Source organism: Mustela erminea, chromosome 17, assembly GCF_009829155.1.
Source record: "Mustela erminea isolate mMusErm1 chromosome 17, mMusErm1.Pri, whole genome shotgun sequence".
Lineage (NCBI taxonomy): Eukaryota > Metazoa > Chordata > Mammalia > Carnivora > Mustelidae > Mustela > Mustela erminea.
In genome coordinates this window covers 41,869,037-41,896,696 of record NC_045630.1, presented here as the reverse complement: position 1 = coordinate 41,896,696, position 27,660 = coordinate 41,869,037, and the positions used below count along the sequence as shown (strand labels likewise).

The following is a 27,660-nucleotide window of genomic DNA, read 5'->3' as shown; positions in this document are numbered from 1 at the left end:
TCAGGGAAGGACTCACCAGATGCAGGAGAGCAGAGGGGGTTGCTGCTCATAAGCTGGGGCAAACAGGTGAGCAGGTGGCCAGGTGGGGATGTGAAGTACAACCAGCCCACAGGCTGTGTGTCTCTCTGCACCTCTCAGGGAGCACAACCCTTCTCTCTGGAGCCTTGGGGGTTTTTCCTGCAGAAGGAAGGCACGGTTAGCCTAAGAATAGACCCAGGGAGCTATGATTTGTTCCTAGACCTTTGTGACATGTGACTGAAAGACCTCTCTCCGGAGGTCCTCAGAGAAGTGACCTCTGCTCTGGATGGATTTCCGGCAGCTCTGCCCTATCGTGGCACTCCCCCTCCTTACCCATAGCACATCACTGCTCTCCCCTTCTTAGGCCGACCCACGATTTCACACCATCACCATCCCTGTGGAGGGTCTGAGAGGCAGAGGGAGGGCCCGTCTATAACTGAGACCCAGCAGCCCCAGCCTTCACTTTCATGAATAAGGAGGGGAGAAGGGAGCTTTGCAGGAGGAATAGCCCAGAGCAGGTTGCAATAAGAATTCAGGACAGTTCCTTATATCAGGGTCTTTGACTACTAAAGGAGTTGAGCAGAGGGACGGTGGCTTCCCTGACATCCCAGAGGGCTTCCTGGAGGTGGTAGCTTAGAGTTAACCCTTGAGGTTGGACAGGACTTCATTAGGGAGAGATAACAAGGCCAGTCCAGGAGGACAAAACAACAGCACATGCATTGTGAGAAGGTATTTGGGATGTGCTCAGAGGGGAGGAAGTGGTCCCTTTGGGCTGGGACATAGCACAGAAAAAACAGGAGGGCTGGCTTCAGAAGCCAGGAAGGTGAGTTGAGACGAAGTCACCGTCAATGCCAGGAAAGGCTTCAAGCCCATCAGACTTCAAGCGTGTTTGTGCAAAGGGCCTCGGAGATGATCACAGAGCACAGGAAAGAAGCTAAGGGACCAGCAAGAAGGTGGGGCAACAGGCAGGGGAAGCGTCAGGGGCCTGGTGAAGTTCTTCCCGTCCTCCGCGGGCTGTTCAGCCTGACTCAGCAATCCTCAGGGCAGAGCCGACTTCTGAAGAAGCCTTCCGGGGAGGAGGAAGATGGGTTTCCTCCTGTTTTGTCGGGGAGAGCAGGGCCGGGGCTTCCCCAGTCTGTGGCCTCAGGGGAAAGGAGACTGGGACGCCCCGGGGCATGTGAGCAGAGATGAGCTCAGAGAGCAAAGGTAGCATAGCTGCCTGTGAGAAGTCCTGTTTCCAGAACTGGGAACAGAGGATGGGGGGAACAGCACTGAGGACCCAGCAAGGCGCAGAGTGAAGGATAGAGCCTCTGGCAGCTCTCTGCCTCAGCGAGTGCCTTGCGATCAGACTGAGGCGAATCTTGCCTAGGAAAGCCCTACTTCACGGGGACAGGTGTGTTCCCAAGCCCCGCCCCCACCCAGGATGCTGCCTCTTCCCCCCAGATGACGACCTACGGTGCCTTCCTGCACAAGGGCTCCTTCTGCCGCAACTACTTCAACATCCTGGACCTGCTGGTGGTGGCTGTGTCCCTCATCTCCATGGGACTTGAGTGAGCAATGACGGGGTGACCCCCAAGTGGTCCCCTCCTCAGAGCGGAGCCCCACCCATTGTGTGTTGGTAGACACCACGCTGCAAGGGGAGGAATTCTTGGGGCCATGGATCGGGGTCCAGGGTCCCCTGGGGTGTCACTAACTGGACCAAAGGGACCATGCTAAGTGGCCAGAGCAGTGTCCTCGAGAGTAGGGGGGGATGCGGAGAGGAGAAGGCAGTCCTCCAGCTACACTGAGGGAGCACAGCCCCTAGCTTTGGGTCACCCCCCTACCGTGCCGCATGGCTCGGCACCCGTTAGCAGGAGGTGGTTTTATCCTGGGTTAGAGCACACATGCTGCTTACAGGAGCGGGGAAAGACTGGAGGGCTTCCAGGCAGAGAGGCGGCAGATGCGGCGGGCTAGTGGCAGGAGGCCGGAGCAGGCGGCCGGAGCAGGTGGCCGGCGGTGCCCACTCCTCGACTGCCCTCCTCCAGGTCCAGCGCCATCTCCGTGGTGAAAATCCTGAGGGTGCTGAGGGTGCTCCGACCCCTCCGGGCCATCAACAGAGCCAAAGGGCTGAAGGTGAGAGGGCGTGTGCAGGACCCCAGGAGCAGGAAAGAGGGGCTGCAGGGGCCCGACGCAAGAGACCTCAGCCCAGCCATTGCGGGGATGTGTGTTCTGTCCCCTTTGCCAAACGGGGTAGGGGGCATAGGAAGGATGAGTCTGGGCAGCCCTGCGTCCCCCGTGGACGTCTCCCTCCCTCCTGCTAGCGGTGAGGCAGCAAGGGATGGTGAGGACGGGCCAGGGCCGACCAGCTCTCCCTCCCCAGCACGTGGTGCAGTGCGTGTTTGTGGCCATCCGCACCATCGGGAATATCGTCCTGGTCACCACGCTCCTGCAGTTCATGTTCGCCTGCATCGGCGTCCAGCTCTTCAAGGTGAGCCCGCCCGCCTGGGCAGTCTGCCTCCTCTCCCTAGCTCCCGGGCCAGCTGTCAGGCCAAGGCTGGAGCCGGTCCGTTCCCTGCCTCTAAGCCCAGGGAGCCCCAAAGTGTGCAAACGATGTCCTTGGGCGCGCTGGGCTGTGAGTCTCAGCCGTCTGGAGTCTGGATGTGGTTTCCTGATGCCCCTCCCTGGCCCCTTTGGCTCTGCTGGCTGCCGTGGCCATGGCACCTGCTGTCTTCCTGGCTCTCCGTGGCTTCTCCTTAAGGATGGAGGTCCCTCCCCCTCCTGCTGGCCCTGTGAGCACCGCCCCCACCTCTCCCATCCAGCCAGGCTTGTCTAAACATGCTCCCCACCCCACCCCGCCCACTCCACTTGCTTCAGTGCGCTGCACCCCATGCTCCCCCCTGGAATGTCTGGCATCATTCACATCTACCAGGAGCCTCTGAGGGAGGGAGGCCATCATTCTAGTCCGGGAGCTGCCTCATTCTGTTCTCACCTTCCTGGGAGGACACAGCTCTGCAGTTCTTCTCTAGAAATTACCCGGCAAGGTGTCCTCTCCCACCCAGCTGATTTCCGGATGCCTCTGCCCATCACACAGAAATCGGCATCGAAGTGTATCCCCCAACACCCTTGACACTGCCTCTCACGACCCAATCTCTTCCTGACCCACAGTGTGACAATCACGGTGACATCACCGCAGTCAGACTTAGGCAATGGCGTCATCTTACAGCCATTTGTTCATTCAACAACATTCATGGAGCATTTTCTCTGGGCCAGGGCCTCTGCTAAGGTAGAGGAGAAGGGGTCATGAAGCAAACCCAAGTCTCTCCCAGTGGGCAGGGAGCAGGCTTTGGGGAGAGCAGTCCGGGTGGGGAGCAGCAGTCCAGATGATGTGAAGGAAGATGGGTCCTGTTGGTTACTGTCCTGGGCTGTGGCGGTGGGGGGGATCACCTAGGAGACCACATCGAGATTGTGATAGCTTAGCCTCAAAGCAGTGCTCACTGTGATCTGCATGGGACCTTCTCCTGGCACCAGCGGAGGGCTGCCCCGTTCCCTCTCCCCTTGCCCCCTCTGCTGCCAGGCCAGGGGCCCTGGGGCCTCCTGAGGGCAGAGTCTGTATCTGAGTCATCCCTGACTCTGGCACCCAGCCTGGGTCTGGAGTGTGGTTGGCCCACACAACATGCTGTTTGCAAGAATGAATGAGCAACCCCCTCCTTTGGCTCCTGTGTCCCTTCCAAGCAAGAACAGCTGTCCCACAACCCCAAACTCTCCTGTGTTTTAGTCTTTTAGCAAAAGGCTGCCCATTCTGGGTGGCTCAGTCAGTTAAGCAGCTGCCTTCAGCTCAGGTGATGATCCCAGGGTCCTGGGATCAAGCCCCACATTGGGCTTCCTGCTTGGCAGAGAGCCTGTCTCTCCCTCTCCCTCTGCCTGCTGCTCTGCCTACTTGTGCTCTCTACCTCTCTGGCAAACTTACAAAAAAAGAAAATTAAAAAAAAAAAAAAAGACTGCCCATTCCGATAATGGTTAGACATCAGTGACAAGTGGCATTTTACCTCTCGTTTTACACAGTGGACACTTGTGCATACATTCTATATTACATCAAGAGTTTGCTTTTTGTATTAAATTGAGTGTTTGGTTTCAAGTCCCCACAAAACTGCCCAGTGGCAGCTGTGTCCTCTCCCCTCTTCTCCCCCGATGTCACCCGCCTCCCCGGCGCCACTCTGCTCTGGCAACTGGAAAAGGGGGTGTGTCTGGAACAGCAAGCACCTGCAGTGGGCAGGACGGCTGTGCCTTCTACTAGCCCTGTATCCTGGACTGAAGCAGTTCCCTCTGGGGGCCTTTGAGGGAACCCAACCAGATTCCGTGGATTTCAAACTTAATTTAGCCACATGAAGACCTAGCAATCAACTTCTTTTCTCCAAACAAACACTTCCGTGGGTGCCCAGTCTGTGATGTAGATAAAAAACAAAACAAAACAAAACAAAAAAAACCGATCTGCCTGAAATCTGTCTGGGGGGCACAGTGCTGGGACCTGTTCAGGCCCTCAGGATCCCATGCTGGGATCCCTGCTTCACTTTGAGACAATGTGTACCTTCACGGTCCCCGCTGGGCTCCATTCCTGTGGCTTTTATTGCCACGGCAGCCCTGTGGCCACCCCACCTGCAGGAGAAGGAAAGTGGGAGGTGAGGCAATACTTCTTTTTGATCTGTAATGGGGAGACCCAAGAGGGTGTCCTACAGCGGTAGATTGAAGGGGGCTGCCTGAGGGAGGAGCCGGGCCAAGCGTGTTTGTATTTCCTTCTGCTCAGGCCCAGCCTGGGGCTTGCAGCCAAGGCTCCTGCTAAGGAACCTGCTTCTCAGCCTTGGCAGCCTCAGGCCTGGTGGGGAAGCCCACAGGGTAGCTGAGGGAATGGGTGATGGGGAAGGAGAAAGACCCTTCTGGGGTCCTGCCCCCTCTTTAAGGAACAGACAGGCTCCTCCTTCCCCATGCCCTGCCTTTCCCTCTCACTCCCACTATTTACCTCCATTGCCCACTGAATGCTGTTTCTGTGACCACATGTGTCTCTCTCTCCCTCCTTCCTCCTCGGGGACACAGGGGAAGTTCTTCAGCTGCAATGACTTATCCAAGATGACAGAGAAGGAGTGCAGGTGGGCGGAGCGCTGCTGGCTGAGGACACACGGTGGGACGGCCACTGGACAGGGGACCTTGTGTGAGAGGGACCTGGGGAACCCGAGCCCCTAGGTCCAGTAGGAATGTTCTAAAGTACCTTTCCTGGGGTAGCTGCAGGGAGGGAGGACCCAGCAGTGTCCCCTTTGGTCCCCGGTCTGGGACTTTTTTCTCCGGCATGCTCACTGCCCAGGGCCCAGAGGATTCGCGTGGGAAGGAGGAAGCCAGGCCTTGCCCAGGGGAGTAACTGAGCCTCCCCCACCCCCAGAGGCTATTACTACGTGTACAAGGACGGGGACCCCACGCAGATGGAGCTGCGCCCACGCCAGTGGGTACACAGTGATTTCCACTTTGACAACGTGCTCTCGGCCATGATGTCACTCTTCACAGTCTCCACCTTTGAGGGATGGCCTCAGTGAGTGAGGGTTGGGGCCTGGGTCCCACACGGGCACGGTGGGGGCAGGGCTGGGGAGCCATCTCGGCCTGCTGCAGCCCTCGCTGCTCCGTGTCAGGCCCATGGTAAGCGCTCAACAGACCCACCAGCTTGGAGGGTTTGAAGGACTTGTGTGTTGACTGGACCTCCGAAGATATCCTGACCTGGAAATGCTGACAAAGTGTCCCTAGTTCCCCAGCAGGTGTGGGCTTCTCAGCCCGCATGGGGAGCCCTAGTGATTGATCTGGGTAGATGAGCCATCCCACGGAAAAACAGGCCCTTTCCAGGACCTGCTCCAGCATTTTCGGGCATGGTTGCTTTTCTGTCGCTTGATGGTTCAGAAAGCTCCCTTGGCTCCCCATGGCCAGTGGGATAAAACCCACCCATCCTGGCCTAACCCTCTGCCTCATCGCTCCAGGCCAGCCCAGGCTTTTCTCTGCCCTTCCCAAGGCTACTTTACCAGGCCATAGACTCATACAAGGAAGACACGGGCCCCATCTACAACAACAGAGTGGAGATGGCCATCTTCTTCATCATCTACATCATCCTCATTGCCTTCTTCATGATGAACATCTTTGTGGGCTTCGTCATTGTCACCTTCCAGGAGCAGGGAGAGACGGAGTACAAGAACTGTGAGCTGGACAAGAACCAGGTGCCTGGGCTGAGGTGGGGAGCAGAGCCCCAGCGGGCCTTCTGCCGGCCTGAGCCCTAGTGAAAGTCCCAGGGCTAAGGATGACCCTAGAATTTCCGTTTCATGCCCAGACCCAGCCTCCACGCACTCTACCCCATCTCTGACTCATTCCCTAACATGAAGCAACACGAGTTGGTGGTGTGGGAGTCTGCTCATGGAACCCTAACTGTTCCCAGAGGAGACCCTTCAGAACCCTGGCTGGGACAAGAGCCATGTTTGAAATAGGCTGGGGAAGTGCAGGGGGAGCCCACGGGCCCACTGGACCCCTTCCCCTCAACAGGCCTGCAGAGCCCATCCGCCATGAGCTCCTGGCCTCAGCGGCTCCTGGCTGACCAGAAGGCAGGGTGTCCTCGAGCCCACGCATGAGAGCGTGAGAACAGGGGGGGGGCCCTCCTTGCTCACCCGCCCTGTGGCGTTGTATCCCAGCGCCAGTGTGTGCAGTACGCCCTGAAGGCCCGCCCGCTGAGGTGCTATATCCCCAAGAACCCGTACCAGTATCAGGTGTGGTATGTCGTGACCTCGTCCTACTTCGAGTATCTGATGTTTGCCCTCATCATGCTCAACACCATCTGCCTGGGCATGCAGGTAAGGGCCCCCTAGGAGACACCTGTCCCCCTGAGGGACAGGTGGCGGGGCAGGGCAGGTGGGGAGGGCAGGGGTCCTGGCTCCTGCCCCACCCCCCATACTTTTTCCGGCACCTGCCAGGTACTGGGCATGGTGCGGTGAGGTACCAAGGGGGATAGAGGAGTGCCCTGGGCCCAGGCCTTGTTGCCGGGCACCCACCGGTTTATTAAGAGGAATTCACACATATAAATAGCTACAGAGTCAGTCAACAGGAGATGGCTAAGCAGAAGCACAAGGCTGCGTAGGAAGGAGAAAGCGCCTTCTCGGTTTATGTTCCGCTGTTGCAAATGTGGCTGATGGAGTTGGTTGGAATTTTGGCTCTGGTCTCGAGAAAAATGGCTTTAATATTCACAGAACAGGTGTCTCTTGGGAGCTGAGCATACTTTATAGACACTCTCCTAATCAGCAGCATCGTTAGCAAACCTTAAAGAAGCCTCAGCTCCCATCAGGCTTGTATAAATAGAATGGTGCCACCAGGCAGCCCGAGACACCCGCAGCCGCAGGACCCCGTGTGGCTGGGTGATGAGGACATGAAAGAGGAGTCACAGGGCCGGCAGGCCCAGGTCCTACTGAGGGCCGTGAGCAGTGGCTCAAGTTTGAGTCTGAACTGGGCCCAGACTTAGGCCGTCCTGTAAGACCAGGTAGGGCAGGGGCCCGCAGATCCTTCTGAACTAACTACCTGGCAAGGTTTTGTTGGAAAAGTGGGATTTCGTCAGCTTTCCAAAAAGAATAAGAGATTCCCAGCAAATGTTATAAGGAAATAGATTGAAGGAGGATCACAGGGGTGGAGCAAGGGGGCTAAGTTTCCTGCTTTAATCATCTCGCCGTCACGGGGTGGGGGGCTGGGGGGGCAGCGTGAATACAGTCCGCCTGGTGAGCTCGGTGGCCCACCAGTACACCTGTGGCTGCTGATCACACCAGTGCTAGAGACAGCGAGCTTCTCTCCTGGTCCTGTGCTCCAGGGACTAGGTGGGACTTGTCCCCGAGCCCTGCTGGGGGGCCTCCCCTCCCGGTCATCCCGTAACTGATCTGGAAGTGAGCTCTGGCCTTGGAGCCCACAGGTGGACCAGCTGGACCCTCACCTCCTCCTTTCACCATCTCTGTGGGATCCTTCAGACTTGGTGGAGTTCAGGGGGTAGCAAAACAGGCACTCAGTCTTCTGAGATTTAAAAGAAAATGGGCAGGAAACCCAACGAAGAGGACTTGGGTGGTCTGGGAAGAGCACAGAGCTCTGGGATGCCCCCTGCAGGGCAGGGAAGCCAGGCCCTCCCAGCCCCCTCTCCTGTGCCTCTCCATAGCACTACAACCAGTCGGAGGAGATGAACCACATCTCAGACATCCTCAATGTGGCCTTCACCATCATCTTCACCCTGGAGATGGTCCTCAAGCTCATGGCGTTCAAGGCCAGGGTGAGTGCGGGGATACAGGGGGCAGGTGGAGCCTGGAGGGAAGGGGACCTTCTCATGGAGCACCGCCACACTGGTCTCGTTCTACTGAAGGGCCCCCTCGTCCAGCACTTCTGCTCCCACCCTGCTCACTCTTCGGCCCATTTCCTCCTTCGGACACAGGGTACGCGAGATAGTCAGGCTGCCAGAACTGGTGATGGCCATAAGTGTTGGCTGCCTCTTCCCAGCGCCCTTTATTGAGGGTTTCTTATGTTCCCTGCCTCCCTTTAAGCTTCTGAAGAGGAAGCCCAGGGCTGGGGGAGCATTTTGCTGTGTCTTTGGTTCCCCAGTCCACTCCCACCGTGCCCAGCCCTGCCCGGCCACCCCCTACCCTAGCTGCAATTCTGCACTATGGAGCCTCAGACAGGACTTCGATCTGGGGCAGATGAAAAAGAGTTCCCTATCTGGACCAGAAACCCAGATTCTGAGTTCTCAAGCATTCTCTCTCTCCCCTCCAACCATGTTGTACTCTGGAGGAGGAGAAATACAGAGCCAGAGGGAGAAGGAGTAGTGGGTTGTGTGGTCACACGGGAGCCTTAGTGGAAAGTAGAGCCACGGGCACCCCACCTTGGCCCGGCTTGGCCGTTCTGCATTACCTTGGCTGGGGGCCACCACCGTGTGCTGGCCACCCAAACTCCTTCCCACTAAAGCTCACCCTCGGATTCTCCCATGCTGTCCTTCCCAGGGCTATTTTGGTGACCCCTGGAATGTGTTTGACTTCTTGATTGTCATCGGCAGCATCATCGACGTCATCCTCAGTGAAATCGACGTGAGTATCGGGCACACAAAGCCACACCGGGGTGGGGTGTGAGCACTTGTTCGTTCCCCGGAAATGTGTGGGGTACCCGGTGTGTGTGTGTGTAGCATGGCACCCAGGGGATTTACAAAGATGGAAATGCTGGGAGACACAAGCTCACAGGGCGGACAGGTAACTCAGATTCCAGACAGACATAATCTATGTGTCAGGCTGCCCAGGGCTAGAGCTGTTGTGGATGGGAAAGGTGGAGTGGTCAGGGAAGGCTTCATGGAGGTGGCGCAAACTGAAGTGGGTCCTGAGGAAAGGGGACCTCGTGATTGGAGGCGGAGGGACAAGCAAGCCACACAGGCAGGCTGCAGTAGGAGAGACCCGGAGAAGGAGACAAATGATAGAAGATTCAGGGCACTGAGGTCTGGTTTAGCAGATCACGTGAGCATGTGGAGGCGGCCCGGTGGGGGTGGGGGGTACGGCAAGAAAGGGAAGGGGGGTGAGGAAGGCCTTGAATTTTACATGGCAGGGAAGTCACAGGAGGTTTCTAAAGAGAGCAGTAGAAGGATTAAAGCTGTTCTTCTAGAAAGTTGATCTGGAGGCGAGGGGTGAGAGGTGAGAATGACTAAAATGAGCCCAGTTAGGGAGGAGGTCATTTCTTTACTTAGTACAAAATGCTCGTTGAGTCCCTCCCGCCCGAGCTAGGGATACAGCAGGGAACAGGAGCACGGGGGCAAGCGGACAGTAAACCTCCAGCAGGGCAGGTAGGCCCGGTGGGTATTACAAAGACAGATAAAGCAAGATGAAAGCTTAGAAGGGAAGGGAGGGAAGGGTTGGTGTCAGGGTACCTGACACCAGGTGAGTGACAACCCGAGTAAAAGGAGGGAGCCATGCGGGTGTTGGGAGAGTTGGGACAGAAAAACGGTGAGTGCAAAGGCTCTGAGTTGGAGGGGTAGTAGGAGGCCCTCGTGGTTGGAATGAAGGACGGTGGAAATGAGGTCAGAGACAGAAGGCCAAGGGCCAGATCACTTAGTCCCTTGAAGGCCATGGTTATGATCTTGCTTTTTATTCTGAGAGAGGTGAGAGCTGCTTGGAGGGCTTAAACCTGGTCTGACTTTAGTTCTAAAAGGATCCCCTTAGCGGCTGTGTTGAGAGCAAGCTGTGGGGGACACGGGGCCGGCCGAGGGAGGGCAGTCAGGAGGCTGCCGTGATTACCACGAGAGCTGATGGTGGCGAGGGGGCTGGCTGTGGATGTAGCAAGAATTAGACACATCTAATCTGCTCGCGAGAGTGAGCTGACCGAATTTGCACATGGCCTTGATTTAGAGGAAGAGAGAAAAAACAAACTGAAGGTGACTACAAAGATTTTTGTCCAAGGAACTGAGCTTCTGTTTACGAGATATGGAAGCTGCTAGAAAAGTGGGCGGGTGTGGGGGAGAAACCGAGATTTCTGTTGTAGACGTGGTAATCTAGGGTGCTCACGAGGCACCTGGATGGAGACACCAAGTACGCTGGGATGTAGGAGTCTGGATGGAGCTCCGAGTTTAGGGCGGCGGGGGGGGGGGGGGGCATCTAAATTTGAAGATGGTATTTAAAGTTGTGGGGGAGGGATGACAACTGCTGAGAAGGGAGCAGGTCTCTAGAGAGAAAGGGTCTCAAGGCTGAGCCCAGGAATGCTCCCACGTTTAGTGCCTGGAGAGACCAGGAGGAACCAGCGAACAGATGGAGGAAGGCTCGGCCCCTGAGGCGGGGGACCCAGAAGACAGTGGTGTCCTGAGACACCACCCGGAGAACAAAACAGTTGAAAAAGATGGGAGCGGAGTGTTGACTTGACTTTGGCAATGAGGAGATCAGCAGGGACCTTGGCAGGAACAGTTTCATTGGAACGATGGGGAAGAATCCCCGCTTACAGCGGACCAGCGAGGCGGAACAAAGAATGCAAGGAGGGGTGATTCCTTTCAGGCGTTTTACTACGGAGAGAAGCAGGGTAGAGGCTGGGAGGAGAAGGTGGAGCCAAGGAGGGTTTCCTTGAACGTGGGAGAAATGACAGCCTAGCCTCGGGCTCTGCACACTATAGGAGCAAAGACTATGAATAAATGAAAGGGCTTAAGACCCAGTGTCCCAGGGGAGAAGCTGGATTTAAGAAAGCTCCAGTATATCCCTGTTAGCAAGAGGGGACAGAAAGCAAATGGGCATGAAGCCATGAGAGTCAGGGCTCAGAGCAGGAGAGGAACAGAAAGGCTCCGAGGCAACAGGATTTGGTGACTTGGGGCCTCAGGAAGGAAGGAGTCCAGAGAGACTCAGCACTGCCCGAAAAGAAAGACTTGGGGGGACGCACTTACCATGATTCTGTTCTGGGGCTGTGGGCTTGGGTGCCGGGTGCCCAAGTGGAAATGGGTAGCGAGTCGTTGGAAACGCGGGCGAGGAACCGAGGGTCACTCTGTATCCGGGGGAGTAGCAGCTCCATCGACACGAGCTGGACCCTGATGCGCAGAGGTGACGGTCGAAGCCTCGGGTGGGACGAGCCGGCTGCAAAGGAGTTGAGATCCTGCAGAGTTGGAGCCAGCAGAGCCACTCGGTTTGCGATGAGGAAGTTGTCTGTTGAGCAGGGTAGACTGTGGGCTTGAGCCAACGATAAGCAGGGAGCAGTGACCAGAAAGTGAGAAAAAATGTCCAAGCGTACAGGAAACAGTCTGGAGCTTGCAAGGAGTTCAGTAGAGGTCGTAGCTGGAAAGTGGTGGGTGCTGAGTTTAGGGCAAGGGAGACTACAGGCGGAGCCGGTGCACGGGAGAAATTCACAGCAGGAGAAGAGACTGCTGAGGAAGGGATTATTTTCAGAGGTGATGGCCAAGGACACGAGTCAGACCACAGGAAGAGGAAGAGTGTAAGCAGAGGTCATGAGAATTGTGAAGGATGCAAGGGAGCCGGGGCATGGGGAGGAGGGAAGAGGGCGTTCATCGTGGGCAGCCACGGGAGTGTCCGAGGCAGTAGGCAGAAACTTCCACTGGGAGGGAGGACAGGACATTGGGCATGAGGGTGGGAACTGACTCTTGAGGACTAGCCGATGTGATGAGTCCACCTGCAGGAAAAATGACGGGGCTGGGGTGGGCCTAGTGAGCTCAGATGCACCCTGGAGTCAGGCTCTGCTCGGTGCCCCGGGAGATTGGGGAAAGGGACCGGACCCCAGGTGTGGTCTGGAGGGCTGGCACGTTGGGTGGAGCGTCTCAGTGCAAGCAAGGGGGTTGCCGAGATGGCAAAACAAGGGTCCAGGCTGAGCAGAGAGGCGTATGGCCCCAGGAGCTGGACCAACAGAAGTGGGGGGAGGGGATGCAGGGTGGAGTGAGAAAGAACACGGGGGCGGGCCGGAGGCTTCAGCCAGAGAGATCCATGTCTGAGATCTTCAAAGTCGAGAGCTCTCTAGGGTGGCCTCTCTGTGGATTTGAAGCTGGGGATGGCATGGCGGTGGCGGGGGGGCGGGGGTCACTGCAGGGTGGAAGAGGGGAGCAGGGGACAGGGAAGAGAGGCTGAAATCAAGAGACAACTGTCCTCTGGGCAGAGTGCCTACCGAGCTGTATCACGGGAGGGGCATAGAGAAGAGCCTTCTGAGCCCCCTAACCATGGCCATGCTGGGCTTCTGTTCAGGGGCTGCTGTGGACTAGCCCCAAAGCCAGAGGCCTCCCCCATGTGCAGAGCTTCCTCCTGAACTTCCTGCTGCCCGTCGATGAGCCCTTTAGACTCTGCCAGCCCAGGAGTGAATTCTATGCTGGGTAGAGAGAATTCTCTACCCAGAGAGAATTCTATGCTGGCCCTAGAGACACTTCGGAGGTAGGCAGCTGAGGAAAAGTCTGGAGCCTGTGAGGAAGGAGTTCTCAGCCTGAGATTCCTCCAGGCCCAGCCCTGGCAGGCAGCACCTCCTGGAGACTTGGCTGCCTCGCAGACTGTCTGGGGGAGGGCTTGGCCTGGGAATCCTGTTCACCCCCATATACTGAAAGACAATGACAGAATTCTGTCTGCTCAGATCCCAAGAGGGTGGGGGCAGGCGAAGGGCAGGTTGGGTCCTGGGCAAAACTGGTGTGCACGTGTACACGTGTGGGTGTGTGGGTGTTGTGTATTTCCATCTATGTTCAGTTTCCACTGGGGAACAACACCCCAAAGGCCCCAGGGTTTGAAAGCCAAGTTAGAAGAGAGAACTCTAAAGAGCTAAAATAAACAGCCCTAAATAAAAGTAATTACTTCTGGAGGTTTGGGGTCTATGTAGAGGAAGCCTGGATAAGTCAAGAGAATTTTTCGGTGGCAGAGGACCCAGAGGGTGTCGGTCATTATTTGATTTTTAGGAGCAGAGTTACCAAGAATGAATGTTTTCTTGGAATCATGTTAAGGCTTTACATTTAGTATATGTGCTGCCGAAGAGAGCACAAGGCTTTACATTTAAATATCGATTTCTATTCCTGACATACAAACCAGGGAGCGGACCAGGGCAACACTGTCTGTTAGAACTTTTGGCAATGGTAGAAATCTTCTGCCTCATGTGGTACAGTTGACACTAGGCACTCGTGTCTATCGGTCACCTGAAATGTGGCTGGTGCAAATGAGGAAATAAATTTCTCACTTGATTTAATCGTCACTGTAGCTCAGAGAGCTGCATGGGCCTGGAAGCTCCCATAAGGGCCGCACAGGTCTGGAACACTGGTGGTCATCCTTAGCTGCGTATTAAAATCCCCTGGGATGCACTGAAATGTCTGAAGCCAGGCCCACCCCCTAGAAGCTGACTTCCTTGGCCTGGGTGGGGAACCCAGGGAAGGAATCTATTCAGTTCTCCATGGGATCCAATATGGCGGCAGGCTTGAGAACCAGTGGCCCAGGGGAAAGGGAATGTTGCCTGGCAGGGAAACTGGTGTACTGGGAACAAGTTCACCCACAAATAATGGGAAGACTCAACAATGATTCCTCCTGTCCCGTGACTCCAGGACAAGGGTTTCTCGTGCAAGGTGGCCTAAGAGAGATGCTGAACACATAGGAAAAACTTAAGAACGTGGCCGCTGGGGTGGAAGCCTTGGTCGTGCTCATGGGCCGGGGGCAGAGAGACGTCTGCTGTGGGCGGCTCAGACCCCCCCACAGAGGGCCTTTGCCCCCAGAGGGTGGGACTTCCATAAGGGCCTCGGCGGCACAAGGGAGCTGGGGAGATACAGGGGTGGAAGTCCACTCAGAGTGAACGGCCGGCACTGCAATGTGTCCCCTCAGGGATGTCCCCAGCATGTCATAACCCAGACACACAGGAAGAACCTGGGCCCCTTGTCAGCTGTAGGCACGTCCCGGAGATGGGCAGGGACCCGTCCCCGTCTGGTCTTCCCTCTTCTTCTTGCTCCCTTGTCCCCAGCCTGTTGCCTCACTGTCCCCACAGCTTCTCCTCACACCCACCCACCCCACCCCTGATTGGCAGCCACTTGGGGTCTTCGTCCCCTGCCGCTCTTTTTCTCTCTTTAACTCTTCTGTGTGTCCTTTCTGATGCCTCTCCTCACCTGCCCCCTCCCCCCTGTGTCCCTCCTCCTCTCTCTTTCCTCCCCTGCCCCTCCCCTGGTGTCTTCTCTCCACAGACTTTCCTGGCCTCCAGCGGAGGACTGTATTGCCTGGGTGGAGGCTGCGGGAACGTTGTAATTCCGGGCTGCATGAGCCTGCCCAGCACGCCCGCCAGCTCTCCGCCCCGCAGCTTGCATGCTCGGGCCTGGCTGTGGCTTTGCATGGGGTGGATCCGGCCCCAAGGGCTTCCTTCCCTAAGAGCAGGCGCCCTGGAGGGTCAGGGGTGGGGGGGGGGGGGATGCGCGGGCTCTGCAGCAGAAGGCGCATGGCTGCAGTGGCTTTCCTCAGAGCCCTGGGAAACAGGGTAAGGGTCTCTCTGGCGCCCTCCATCCAGACGGCAGCATCCAGAGAGGACTGTGACTGCTAGCTGGCGCAGGACCTTAGTGACAGCTTGCTGGCACAAGGTCTCTGGGGACACAGGAAGCCTGGCAGGGCTCTCCCCTTCCAGAGTTGTCCGGGTGTCTGAGGCTAGCCTGGCTTAGGACAGCCTTGTGCTCGGTGGGGTGGTGGAGTGGCCGTGGTGAATGGATGGGGACAGAGCAGCCGTGCTCTAGGAAACCCGCACTGAGAGAGTCCTCGGCTCAGTGGCAGCTTGAGGAGAAGGTGGGATGAGGCAGGAGGCCCCAGGAGGACGGGCAGTGGGGCCCAGGTGCAGCCTCCCAGGGCCCAGGGCTGAGTCCCCGCTGCCTCTCCTGAGAATGGGCTTAGCGCCCTGCAGGGGCCACCTCCCTCCTTTTGGCTCCCCAAGCCCAGAGCCCTAAGCCTGAGGAGGATCGGGTGCTAGGGTCTGGCAGGGGACTCGAGCTGGGGCTGGAATTCCTGTCTGCCGTGGATGTCTCCCCAGCACACACACATTGCCCCTCCCGCCCCGCCTGCTTCCTCCTCGGCTGAGGTGCCACCTCCAGACTGACCTCTGGGGCTGCTGGCCCGCAGGACCCGGACGAGAGCGCCCGTATCTCCAGCGCCTTCTTTCGCCTGTTCCGAGTCATGAGGCTGATCAAGCTGCTGAGCCGGGCGGAGGGAGTTCGCACTCTGCTGTGGACCTTCATCAAGTCCTTCCAGGTGTGCCTGCCCAGCCCATCTTGAGCGGGGCCCAGGCCAGGTGGACACGGGGGACTTGGAGAGGCTGTGACGGGCATCCGTGTGGCCCGGGGTAGAGCCCTGGCGTGACCATGGGGTGCGCAGTAGAGCTTGGGGAGGGGCAGGGCTGCAGAGCAGGTGCGTGGAGCCCTGCGCCCTGACCTCCCTCTTCACCCCCAGGCCCTGCCCTACGTGGCCCTCCTCATCGTCATGCTCTTCTTCATCTACGCAGTCATCGGCATGCAGGTGAGGGCAGGAGGGCCCAGCTCAAAGCGGGGATCTGGGCCACATGGTGGGGGGCATCTGTGGACCCTTGAGGGAGGCCTAATCAGCACGGAGGCTGGACCCTCCACCCTCCCTGCGTCTTCTATCCCGACCACCATGGGGTCAGATGCGGGACTGAGGAAGGACGCTGGGCACCTTACCCCCGGTGGCTGCAAGACTGGTCGGCTGGGAGCCACCCAGGAGGAGCCTTGGCACACGGGTGGACAGCAGGGGCCACCTGAGGAGGGAATCCGGTGTCTCAGTTTACCCCCCTGTGAACACTGCCCCCCCCATTCCCCACATAGAGTCCCTAAGTTGGCTTGTGCTGGGAAAACATGGTCCTCTCTCCCGCTTCCCTTTGGCTCCGTGGGAAGAACTTCTCCCAATCTTGAAAATAATCTGATTAATCTGGCTTCAGGTCTGCTGTGGCTTGTGGTGAAGGGGATTTGGAGGAGATAGGGGTGAAGGAGGGGAGTAGTGAGGTGGGAGAGGCCAGCAGGGCCTGGGCTGAGGGGAGGCTGCGATCTAGGTCACAGGTGGGGGCCTTTTGTGATTTGCAGATGTTTGGTAAGATCGCCATGGTGGACGGGACCCAGATAAACCGCAACAACAACTTCCAGACCTTCCCGCAAGCTGTGCTGCTGCTCTTCAGGTGTGAGGCTCCCGCTGCCCCGTACCCCTACCTCCCCATCCCCACCCCTGCCCTTGGCCTTTGCTTTGCTCTACTCTGCCCCTAGGCAGGCCCTGGTCTTCCTGGCCCTGGGCCCTGTGCTCGGACGAGATGAGGCTCTCCTAACCTGGTCTTGAAATGTTTAATCCTTTTAGAAGTCAGCTCTGACTGACCCATGCCATTGTTTAAATCCATTTTGAACAAATGGCCCCACATGCTCATTTTGCCCTGGACCTTCAAAATGACGTAGCTGGTCCTGAGTGGGACCTCATCCCAGTGCAGCAGGAGACAGAGGCCAAATGTCCCTACACGGGAGTGGTAGGGCCTCAGTGGCCTGTGACCTTGCCCCACCTCGGTCAGCACGGGGTCAGCATGGCACTCTCCCTTGCGGTCCCCGCCAGCAACTTGAATCATGGATTGACTTTGCCCCTGCAGCCAAGAGACCCCTTTTCTTTAGTTTAGCTCCTGCTCATAGTACCCCATAAGGAGCAGTGGAGCCCTAGCACAGAGGGGAAACTGAGGCCCGCCTCGCCCTGAGCTACTTGGTGAACCTAGGGGTCTGAACTGCCTCTTTTGGTGATACGGGGGCGAGGGGGAAGCCCCAGTCTGCCCACCTGTCCACACCCTGCACCCCCCAGGCTGCTGGCCTCCTGAGGGGCCGCCCACGAGCAGACAGGCCAACGGGACCCCATCTCTTCCAGGTGTGCAACAGGCGAGGCATGGCAGGAGATCCTGCTGGCCTGCAGCTACGGCAAGTTGTGCGACCCCGAGTCAGATTATGCCCCGGGTGAGGAGTACACGTGTGGCACCAACTTCGCCTACTACTACTTCATCAGCTTCTACATGCTCTGTGCCTTCCTGGTGAGATGCCTGGAGACGAGCCTACCCTCCCCTTCCCCGGCAGCTTCTGTCTATCGGGGGTGGGCTTCGGGGACATAAGACACAGGAGACTCTGGTTAGATGGCCCCTTGTTCCACTCAGCCTGGGGGGGACTTGATTTTCTGAGTGCTTTATCATGGCCAGAGGGGTTGCTAAAAAGTTTTACCCTTTTTGGTGAGCAATTAGTGATCAAAAGAAGAAATTAAAGGGGTTCTGTCCTGCATAGATAGGGGTCCCCAATAAAGCCACTTGGCCTTCCTATTCCTGTGAAGAGGAAGTTGCCCCATGGCTGAAGCTCTGGAAACAGGTCCCCAGAGGAGGCCTTATGGGGTTAGAAACAGTGCAGATTGTTCTGGAAACCCCGGTCTGCTGTCTGTTCGTGTGGAAAGTGAAGAGCCAGCGCCATCCGTGGGCTGTCGTTCCTTCACTCTTTCTTCTTTCCTATATTCAGTCCAAAACTGTTGTATGAGCGTCCTGGGCTCAGTGCAGAGGGTAGAAACATGCTAAGACCCAGTCTGGCCCTGAAGGAGCTCCCTGGGTACCGGGGAACCCATGTGGGAGCAAGTCTTGCCGTTCAAAGGGACGGTCACGATACACAGCCAAGGCAGGAGCAGTAATAGGGCATGGTCCGGTGAGGACACTGACGGGGTCATCTCTCTGGGCTGGGGGCAAGTGGCTGAGATCGGAGGAGCTTGAGCTGGGCTTTTAAGGATGAGCACAAAGACCCCCATCTGAGGACCCTACCCATGCGGGAACACAAGGGTGTGACACGGGTTGCTCATGTCGGGGAGGTAGGTCATTCAGAAGGTCTTCAAGGAAGGACCCCCTTACCCACTGGGCACCCCCCAGCCCCCACCCCTCTCCCCATTATCACCTGTCTTTCCAGGTGGGAACCCTCTGTTCTCCCCTTACAGATCATCAACCTCTTTGTTGCTGTCATCATGGACAACTTTGACTACCTCACGCGGGACTGGTCCATTCTGGGCCCTCATCACCTGGATGAGTTCAAGGCCATTTGGGCAGAGTATGACCCAGAGGCTAAGTGAGTCCTATCTGTAGGCTCTGGGCGGGGCCATCCCTCAGCTGTCCCCCCTTCCATCCTAGACCCCGTCCTGCTGTCCCTGCAGGGAGTCACTCTCCAGTTTTATAAGAATGAGTGGCCCCCTGCTCCCTTCATTATCTGATGTTCCAGATCAGAAAATTGGAGTTTCTTAGGGTTGGAAGGGATCCCATGACCTCCCAGGGCAGAAAACCCCTTGACTTTATCGAGAAATGGTCATCCAGCTTTTGCTTGGACACATCCAGGAGCAAGGAACTCAGTGCCTCAGCGGGCCCTGGCTAGCAGAGTTGTAGTCCCAGGACCAACAGCATCCTAGCGTCATTAAAATGCAGAGCTCTGGCTCCCCGCCCCCCTACCAGGCCAACTTACTGAATCAGAACCCTCAATTATTAGCCTCATCCTCAGGGCGTTTGTGTGCTTGTTAACCCTTGGGAAGTACTACTGCTTTACATTCTTTCTAGAAAGATAAGAAGCTCATATTTGACCAATGTTGCCCCGGCATCAGGCCCTGTGCTAACCACTGCAAGCCTCTTCTCATTTAATCCTTACCACAACAACCTGTGACACAGCTCTCCAGCTCTCTACAAGTCTCGGGAAGCGGGCTTCCACCTCCAGTGATCCACACCCTCTACATCTGTTAATATAACCCAAGAGCCCCCAGTCAGCTCAAACAGAGCCCAAGGAAAGCTCTGCCATGGTACAAATGAAGTCCAGGTTCCAGACCTGGAGATCCCACATCTGAGGGTATTCTGTTCTCAAAAGGACATCCCCCAACAAAGGACAGCCCATTCCTGGTGGTGGGCAATAGTGAACCCAAACTTGTTTCTTCTTTAAAGAGGGAGCACAGCTTCTACTTCCTTGGACAATAGGAAGCATTGCCCTGTGGCCTGGCTCTCTTGCCCTTGGTCCCTTGTCTGAGCAGGGAGGGACCTTCTGGGTGGGGCTGCAGGGAGACAAGTCCATGTGTCCTCCTGCAGGGGCAGAATCAAACACCTGGATGTGGTGACCCTGTTGAGACGGATCCAGCCCCCTCTGGGCTTTGGGAAGTTCTGTCCCCACCGGGTGGCCTGTAAGGTAACCAGCGCTGCTAGGGAGGGGTGGCCTCCAGGAAAGAAAGAGGCTCAGGCACCTTGGGACAGGGAAGCTGGTGAGGGCGGGCCTGATTGGATGAGTCATTTCACAGCAGCCATCTCCTGCATCCCCAAGTTCCTCCCTGAGGACCTCTGGTCTCAGCAGTGTCCCCCCCAACTCATTTTTCCATTCCCTTGTGAAGGGTGTCCTGAATCACCCACACCCCCAGCCTTCATGATCCCCCCCTCCCCCGGTCCACAGACCAGGCTGGAATGACCTGCCACGCCTGGCCTGGTCCCAGCTCAGCAGTCAGCCACTGCCCTCCCCTCACAGCGGCTGGTGGGCATGAACATGCCCTTGAACAGCGATGGCACGGTCACCTTCAACGCCACCCTCTTTGCCCTGGTCCGCACGGCACTCAAGATCAAGACGGAAGGTGAGGGCTTTCTGGCGTGCGGCCCCCCTCCCTTCTCTCAGAGGATGAGTTTTCTGGTGCAGATTCTGCCAGATTGTCAGAGCTAAAAGTTGGAGCCAAGAGCCATGCGGAAAAGTAGGAGGAGGACCCCTGACTATGACCACAACATTCTCATGCCTTTCAGGGCTTAGATAGAGCTCAAAAATTCTCTACAGGCCAAGGTCACTAAGATCTACTCCCACGCAGCTATGTCTGATCAGGGCCGGAGAAGTGGCAGTGTTAGCACAGAGGGGAGGGCCACCTGAGGTTTGGCTCTGGGCAGGAGCAGAGGAGCTCCTCAGGTCGCAGTGGGTGGGCAGTCCACACTCAGCTCCACTAACCCCACAGGTTCCCCCCAAACTCCACCAGGAAGGCAGACATGGAGGGAGCTGGGAAAGGAGTTGGGGTGGGGAAGCTTGGTATTATTCCTGAGCCCTCTCTTAGGGCTCAGCTCTATCAGATCCATCCCCCAAGGGCATCAGAACCTCTGCCAGCATCTAGGACAGCCCCAGGGAACGTTTTCTCGGAGGGCAAGGAGAGGAGGGCCAAGAGTCAAGAATTGGAGAAAAGAAGTTAGGGCAGCAGGAAGGCTGCGGGGGTCTTTGGAAAGACCACAGGGCATGGGGATTTGGGGGCTTTCGAAGGAAAAGGGAAAAGAGTAGGAGACATCAGACAGCTTTCAAAGGCAGCCCCTTTGACCACTGGAAGCCAAGGCTTGTGGGGAGTAAATACATGACCCAAGGTTTGGGCTGCCCCAGGGGGATGGTGATGTCTTCCCACCATGCCCAGTACTGAGCCCAGTAGCTGCCAAAACCAATCAAACAACCAAACGAACAAACAAACAAAACCTCAGCCAACATTTGTTGAGTGAGGTGTTTGGAACCCTAACCCTAACCCTAACTGCCTCTGGCTGTCCCTTGCCCCAGGTAACTTTGAGCAGGCCAACGAGGAGCTGAGGGCCATCATCAAGAAGATCTGGAAGAGAACCAGCATGAAGCTCCTGGACCAGGTCATTCCTCCAATAGGAGGTGCGTGCTGCTTTGAGAGACCAGAGTCCAGAAGCAGCTAAGGAAAGGGGACTTCTCCAGGAAGCCCTGTGAGAATCTGAAAATGGCCCAGACACTTTGTAAATACCTTGGATAGACCCCGTGGTGGCCATCAGGACCGGTGCTAGACTTAGGATGGGAATTGCCCACTGTCCAAGTCAGCAAGGAGAGGCATGTCCTGAATGGCCCGGTCCTGGCTACCCCCGGCTCCCACTCTGAACCTGGTGCAGATTCTTACCCACCTTCAGGACATCCCTTTTTGGCTTTTCTGCAGATGATGAGGTGACTGTGGGGAAGTTCTACGCCACGTTTCTGATCCAGGAGCACTTCCGGAAGTTCATGAAGCGCCAGGAAGAGTATTATGGGTATCGGCCTAAGAAGGATACCATACAGATCCAGGTAAGGCCAACCTGAAGTCCCAGGGACTCCAGTGAGCCAAGTCTCCAGACTCCAGCTCCCTCTTCATGTCCTTGAAGGACAGTGATAGAGGCCCAGAGGGAAGGATGATGGGACCAACAGAAATGGGATTTTTTTTTAAAAGAGAGATTTGAGGGCGCCTGGGTGGCTCAGTGGGTTAAGCCGCTGCCTTCGGCTCAGGTCATGATCTCAGGGTCCTGGGATCGAGTCCCGCATTGGGCTCTCTGCTCAGCAGGGAGCCTGCTTCCTCCTCTTTCTCTCTCTCTGCCTGCCTCTCTGCCTACTTGTGATCTCTCTCTGTCAAATAAATAAAATAAAAAAAAAAAAATCTTTAAAAAAAAAATAAATAAATAAATAAAAGAGAGATTTGAGTGCTTAAAAAGATCCGCCGGTAGGCAAAGAAATTTAAACTTTGTTTCATCGCATCTGTTTTTTATTTCTATTTTTTGGTGTTAATCAGACACACAATTTACAAATTCAAAAATATGCATGCCTTTGGGCTGTGTGCTCGAAAACATTTCAATTGCAATTTTTACTTTAAAACAATTTCAAAATTTTAGAAGTTGCATGTACAACGGTACAACTTTTTTCCTGAACCATTTGAGAGTAATTCCCAACATAATGTTCCATCAACCCAGAACGTTTTCACATGCAGCAAGGGCATTCTCCATAATTCTCCTACATAATCACAATGTAACCACTAGAATCAGGAAATTAACACTGAGACTTTATGATCATCAAATCCTCAGGCCTCGTGCCAATTTCACCAGTTGTCCCAGTGATGTCCTTTATAGCAAAAGGATCCACTTCAGAACTGTACACAGCATTTAGTTTCTATATCTCTTTAGACTCTTCTACCCAGAACAGTTCTCTGGTCTTTCCTTGACTGACCTTGACACTTTGGAAGATTGTCAGGATATCCTTCAGTTTGAGTTCACTTGTTTTTTCATGATCGGGTTAAGATACACTGATCCTGGACAGGAATGTCACAGAAATGATGCTGTGTTCTCGTTGCAAGCTATCAGATGATACCAATCTTGGTTCATCCCATTGCTTTGATCAACTCAAAAAATGATATGAATGATATGTTCATTCAAAAGAGATCATTTGTCTCGGAGATTGTACTGGTAAAAAGATTTTTCCACCTAGAGGCCTGGGAGAGTATGAAATCACCCATGAGGTTACGAGAAGACTCCTTGGGAGCCATTAGGATTTGGGCCAGCAGTCAGAGCAGGGCCTCCTGGAGCCCTGGGATGTTGAATGTCCAGGAGAGGGTGTGGATGGAGTTGGGGCTAGAAATGAGCGAGGCCATGGGAAGCAGTCTGGTTTCTCTCACTAGGCTGGAGGGATCACTGAGCTTCTGTCCCCAGGCTGGACTGCGGACCATTGAGGAAGAGGCCGCTCCAGAGATCCGCCGTACTATCTCAGGAGACCTGACGGCAGAAGAGGAGCTGGAGAGAGCCATGGTGGAGGCTGCGATGGAGGAAGGGATATTCCGGGTAAGTGAAGACGGTGACCACCCCATCTGTTCTAGGCATGGGGAGCAGCAACATCCCATAGCGATGAGGGCCAGGAGCCCCACCATACGGGAGGGGAATTTGGAAGGTGAAGACACTCACAGCCCACATCTCTTGGGACTCAGAATCCTACTGGACCCAACCTACTGAAGTTGTCAAATATGACACATACTCTTTTAGTTTCCTCTACCAAACCTCACTCCCGTCCTCACCTCCCCAAGAGCCCTAGTTGACGTTCATCTCTTCGAATCCCTTCATTATCAAAAGGCGTGCCTACTTGTTACCAGTTACACTGGTCCTCAATCCTTAGCCCTCTAGAATTTTTTATGACACCATAGAATTAAAAGGTTCTTAATGACCACCTAGTTAAAACTTTTTGGGTTATTCCTGAGGAAATCGTGACCCAAAGAGATGATATGGGATAGCCAATATCACTTCAGCAAGTTAGTTTTAGACATGGGACTAGAACCAGTTCTCCAGACTCCCAATCCAGTGCTCTTTCCATGCCAATGTATTTCCCCATCTGGATGTCAGTGTCTCCTACATAGTTCCTTAGGTGTGTCCTGTCTACCACCATTTAATTGAAAACTCTCTGAAGAAGGAGATCGTGAGCTCTTCTCTGCCCTCACAGCCCAGCCCATCCTCCTCTGGCCTTACAGGATTTGTCTTCCAATGCCATCACTTGTTCCCAGGATGGCAGTCCCCATGCACTCTCAGCTCCTATCCCCCCATCACGGCTCTCAGCCCTTACGCTCTTCTCCTTGACCCTAGAGGACTGGAGGCCTCTTTGGACAGGTGGACAACTTCCTGGAAAGGACCAACTCCCTGCCCCCTGTCATGGCCAACCAGAGACCCCTCCAGTTTGCTGAGATAGAGATGGAAGAGCTGGAATCACCTGTCTTCTTGGAGGATTTCCCTCAAGATCCGCGCACCAACCCTCTGGCTCATGCCAATACCAACAATGCCAACGCCAACATTGCCTATGGCAACAGCAACCACAGCAACAGGCAGGTGTTTTCAAAGTAGTGGCAGCAACTGCCAGCTTTGGATGTAGGGGTCCTGGGGTAGGGCTGGGAAGACATATTTAGTGGGTTCCAGGTCATTTAGGAGGAGGACATCCTGAAATGTATAGATTGTGTTTTGCTTGCCTCTGTGTCCTTTGGGATCCCACTCCACCTTAAAGCAAGAGGCAGGCCTGGGCTGCAGAGACTCCTCTGGCCAGCAGAGGGCAGCATTGGCACAAATGCCCTGTGGTTCCTCCATTCTGTCCTCTGGTCTAAGGTCTAAGGAGCTGCGACCTCTGGAACATAGCAGGTTAGGAAGAGAGAGAGTTACTACAAAAAGCTGCAGAAAATTAAAGTTAAACTGTTGGATTTAGGTTCTGGAGATATCATTGCTAAGTGGGTCTTCTCTCTCCCACCCTGAGCTGCAGACTAAATATAATAGACAATTACGTAAGTGTCACGAAAAACAGCAGGATGAGGGGGAGAGCTTCTCGGAAATCGTCACCTGTGGGCTGAGGTCCAGGCAGAGCTTCTGTTCTAGGTAGGGGGACCTGGCAAGGCTGTCACACACCGTCAGAAATGGGCAGGAGAGGGCAGATGCCCGTTGAGCAGCTACTCCCGCCAGGGCTGGGGCTGCCTACACCCCCTTCCATTCAAAGCCCCACAGGCCCGGAAGTGCGCCTGGGTCACCATGGTGCTGGATGTTCCGGGGCTACAGAAGTATGAGACCTGGGCCTTGACCTGAAAAGACTGTAGTCTCCTTGGGACATGTGTCCTGTGTGCCCTGAGAATGCAGGTGTCCTGATCACCAGGGGCCGGAAAGGCCTAGAACAGAGCTAAGCAATGTTTCTCAGCCTCCATGTGCCAGCCTCCACTCCCCCACTGTCTCTCGGCCTTCCAAAATGGCGGAGCCCAGGGCCTCACCACAGACTCCGGGGATGGGACACGGCCACTACTAGTTGATCCAGTGTGCCACCAAGGTTGAGAACCAGTGTCCTAGAGGGTGTGAGGCTGGGGCTGGGCCACAAAAGATGAACAGAATGTGGAAAGGGTAGAAGAACGGCATCCCTTGGGCAAAGGAGAGGAGGTGGGGACGCATTTGGCTTCTTTCTCTTAGCTGGCCAGGACTGGCCGGCCAGAGAGCGGTGTGAGCCCCAGCCCTGGAATCAGGACACCACCAGTGATGGGGTCCAGATCCTGAGGGGCCACGGAGGGGCGGGATGGCGGGAGGACAAGCAGCCTGCTCTCACTCAGCAGCCTTGCTTCCATTTCAGCCTCCACTATGAAAGCGAGTTCCCTGAAGAGACAGAGACGCCTGCTGCCAGAGGAGGAGCCTTTGGTCAACCCCGAAGGGTCCTGGGTCAGTCTTTTCTGGGTGCCCTAGAAGCAGAGCAGTCTGCCAGAGAGGGCTGGGGAGCCTGGCTCTCTCCTTACACTAGGGGGATCTGGCTGGGAGCCTGTCGCTATGGGAGCCAGCTGGGCCTGGGGTGGACGAGCTGTCAGCTCCTCATCCGGGTTGGGGAGAAGGGTGCCAAGTAGGTAACTGAGCGAGGTGGGAAGGGGGCAGGCCAGGAAACTCACACCCTTGGTACTCCCCTCTCTGAAGGACAGCCCCTGGCCGCATTGACCCCTTGGCCCTGGGGTCCTTCAGGAGATAGCCTGGCGATCTCCCAGCAGGTCCTAGACCACTGTGTGTGACATCAGGAGCCTTGAGGATGCCCAAGTTCGATGGAGATGAGGGCACTCGCCCTGCTCCCCAGAGCACGTAGACACACACACACACACACACACCACATACACACACTTTTACATGCAAACACACATGGAAACACCAAAGAAGATCTTGGCCAGATCTACTCAAACTCTGGTCCTGATCCCTCCCCCTTCTCAAACCCACAAGGACAGAGACCAGGGCAAGTAGAGGAGCAAGAGGACAACACAGGGTCCTACCCAACCAGCCTGGACTTGGTTGGATCTTAGCATGTGTACCCCCCCACACACACAGGACACCCTCCACAGCCCCAGGACTCTCAGGGAGCTCTCAGGGTCTGGCCGCCTGGCTGAGCAGAGCTCCCCTGACTCCAGGGAGGAGTCAGCAGCCCTATTGCCCTTGGTCTGTCTTGCCCCACAGAACCCCACAGCAAATCCTGTGTGGAAAATCTAAAAGAACAGCTGACCCAGAGAGAAATCCCCAGATCCCAAGCATCTCCTGCCCCTTGCCAGGTAATGGGGCAGAGGCCTGGGAAGAAACTCTATACAGAGGAGGGGGGCCACCATTATTTGCCCATTAATAACAGAAAGGGTCGGCCTCCTGGGTCCTTCCCTCTCTGTGGGTCTTGGCTGAGGCTCCCTTGGAAGAGCTGAAGTCTCACCAGATCCCAGGGGCTCCAGCATCCCCATTGGGGTCTCTGCTGTTTGCACTTGGAACAGTGTGCCAGCGCCGAGACTCCCCTGCCTGAGGAGAGGAGGAGGCCCAGCCCGGTGTCTCTGCCCGAGCAAGCATCCCACAGCAGTAGGACCAAGGACAGTAGATCCCAGTGCCAGACTCCAGCGACAGCCCAGCTGATTCAAGAGGTGAGGTGGCGGCGGGCCCAGAGCAGTGGGCAACATTCAGGGGTGGCCCTGGGCTGGCCAATAGAGGCAGACCCCTGAGGCAGCGCCCCAGGAGAACCCACCCGGCCTTCTGTCCTCCCTGTAGGCTCTGGTTCGAGGCGGCCTGGACACCTTGGCGGCTGATGCTAACTTTGTCATGGCGACCGGCCAGGCCCTGGCAGATGCCTGCCAGATGGCACCAGAGGACATGGAGGTGGCAGCCACAGAACTGCTGAAAAGACAAGAGTCCCCAGAGGGCCTGGCCAGGGCCCGGGGACGCTGGAGCCTCAGGTCCTCGCTGGGCAGCCTTGATCAGCATCAGGGCTCCCAGGAGACCCTGATCCCCCCCAGGCTGTGAAGACCCTCACAGCATGGGCTTAGAGCTAGCAGCCCCCACGGTGAGGGCGGGGTGGCTGGGGCAGAGAAGGCTTAGCCCCCTGCAGAGACCCCCCTCTCTCTCTCCGAATCTCAGTGGATTGGCTGAGTAGGGGTAGTCAGGAACCACTGAAAAAAGATCAGAAAGAAGTTGACGAATGGGCTGTCCTTCTCACCAGCAGAAGGCACGGTTGGATGGAGCTTCCAACGTCATGCAAATAGACCCACAGTGCCGGTGTCTGGCTGGCAGAAGGCCACTCCCCCCAGCAGGACATTAAAGTCTCAGGCCTATGACATTGGCACCTGACGCCTGCTTGTCTCCTTTTCTGGAAACGTTTCCTTCTCTTCTTTTCACTCTTCCCTCGTCTCTGTTCCATTTCCCAGGAGCTCCACTCAAGGGCTTGGGAGCTTCGGCCTGGGAGGACAGAGTCCCCAGAGGGCCTGGCTAGGGCCTGGGGACGCTGGAGCCTCAGGTCCTCGCGGGGCAGCCTCTGGCTGCAGAGCTGTGGTCCCAGGCCATCTCAGCGCTCCTCCCCTCTTGCCTCAACCCCAGTGGCCT

At 56.1% G+C, this 27,660-nt stretch overlaps 1 protein-coding gene across 3 annotated transcripts in view; it reads left to right on the top strand.

The window, feature by feature from the left end:
- The window catches only part of CACNA1S (calcium voltage-gated channel subunit alpha1 S), a 68,263-nt gene extending 40,860 nt beyond the window's left edge, over window positions 1-27,403 (top strand). Inside the window, exons 20-44 of one of the 3 annotated variants that reach the window (XM_032318912.1) lie at window positions 1,462-1,568; window positions 2,043-2,130; window positions 2,378-2,485; window positions 5,086-5,138; window positions 5,426-5,572; window positions 6,041-6,242; window positions 6,708-6,866; window positions 8,204-8,314; window positions 9,036-9,119; window positions 14,690-14,746; window positions 15,606-15,734; window positions 15,933-15,998; window positions 16,577-16,668; window positions 17,388-17,547; window positions 18,480-18,607; window positions 19,603-19,699; window positions 20,030-20,132; window positions 21,077-21,178; window positions 21,471-21,595; window positions 22,984-23,112; window positions 23,902-24,137; window positions 25,409-25,494; window positions 26,266-26,357; window positions 26,565-26,708; window positions 26,833-27,403. In XM_032318912.1, coding sequence (XP_032174803.1) covers window positions 1,462-1,568; window positions 2,043-2,130; window positions 2,378-2,485; window positions 5,086-5,138; window positions 5,426-5,572; window positions 6,041-6,242; window positions 6,708-6,866; window positions 8,204-8,314; window positions 9,036-9,119; window positions 14,690-14,746; window positions 15,606-15,734; window positions 15,933-15,998; window positions 16,577-16,668; window positions 17,388-17,547; window positions 18,480-18,607; window positions 19,603-19,699; window positions 20,030-20,132; window positions 21,077-21,178; window positions 21,471-21,595; window positions 22,984-23,112; window positions 23,902-24,137; window positions 25,409-25,494; window positions 26,266-26,357; window positions 26,565-26,708; window positions 26,833-27,084 — 3,057 coding nt within the window. In that variant the 3' untranslated portion in view covers window positions 27,085-27,403. Of the gene's footprint in view, window positions 1-1,461; window positions 1,569-2,042; window positions 2,131-2,377; window positions 2,486-5,085; window positions 5,139-5,425; window positions 5,573-6,040; window positions 6,243-6,707; window positions 6,867-8,203; window positions 8,315-9,035; window positions 9,120-14,689; window positions 14,747-15,605; window positions 15,735-15,932; window positions 15,999-16,576; window positions 16,669-17,387; window positions 17,548-18,479; window positions 18,608-19,602; window positions 19,700-20,029; window positions 20,133-21,076; window positions 21,179-21,470; window positions 21,596-22,983; window positions 23,113-23,901; window positions 24,138-25,408; window positions 25,495-26,265; window positions 26,358-26,516; window positions 26,709-26,832 lie in introns of all 3 variants that reach the window. The other 2 variants (XM_032318911.1, XM_032318913.1) reach the window with 2 other exon arrangements.
- Window positions 27,404-27,660: the final 257 nt, after the last annotated feature.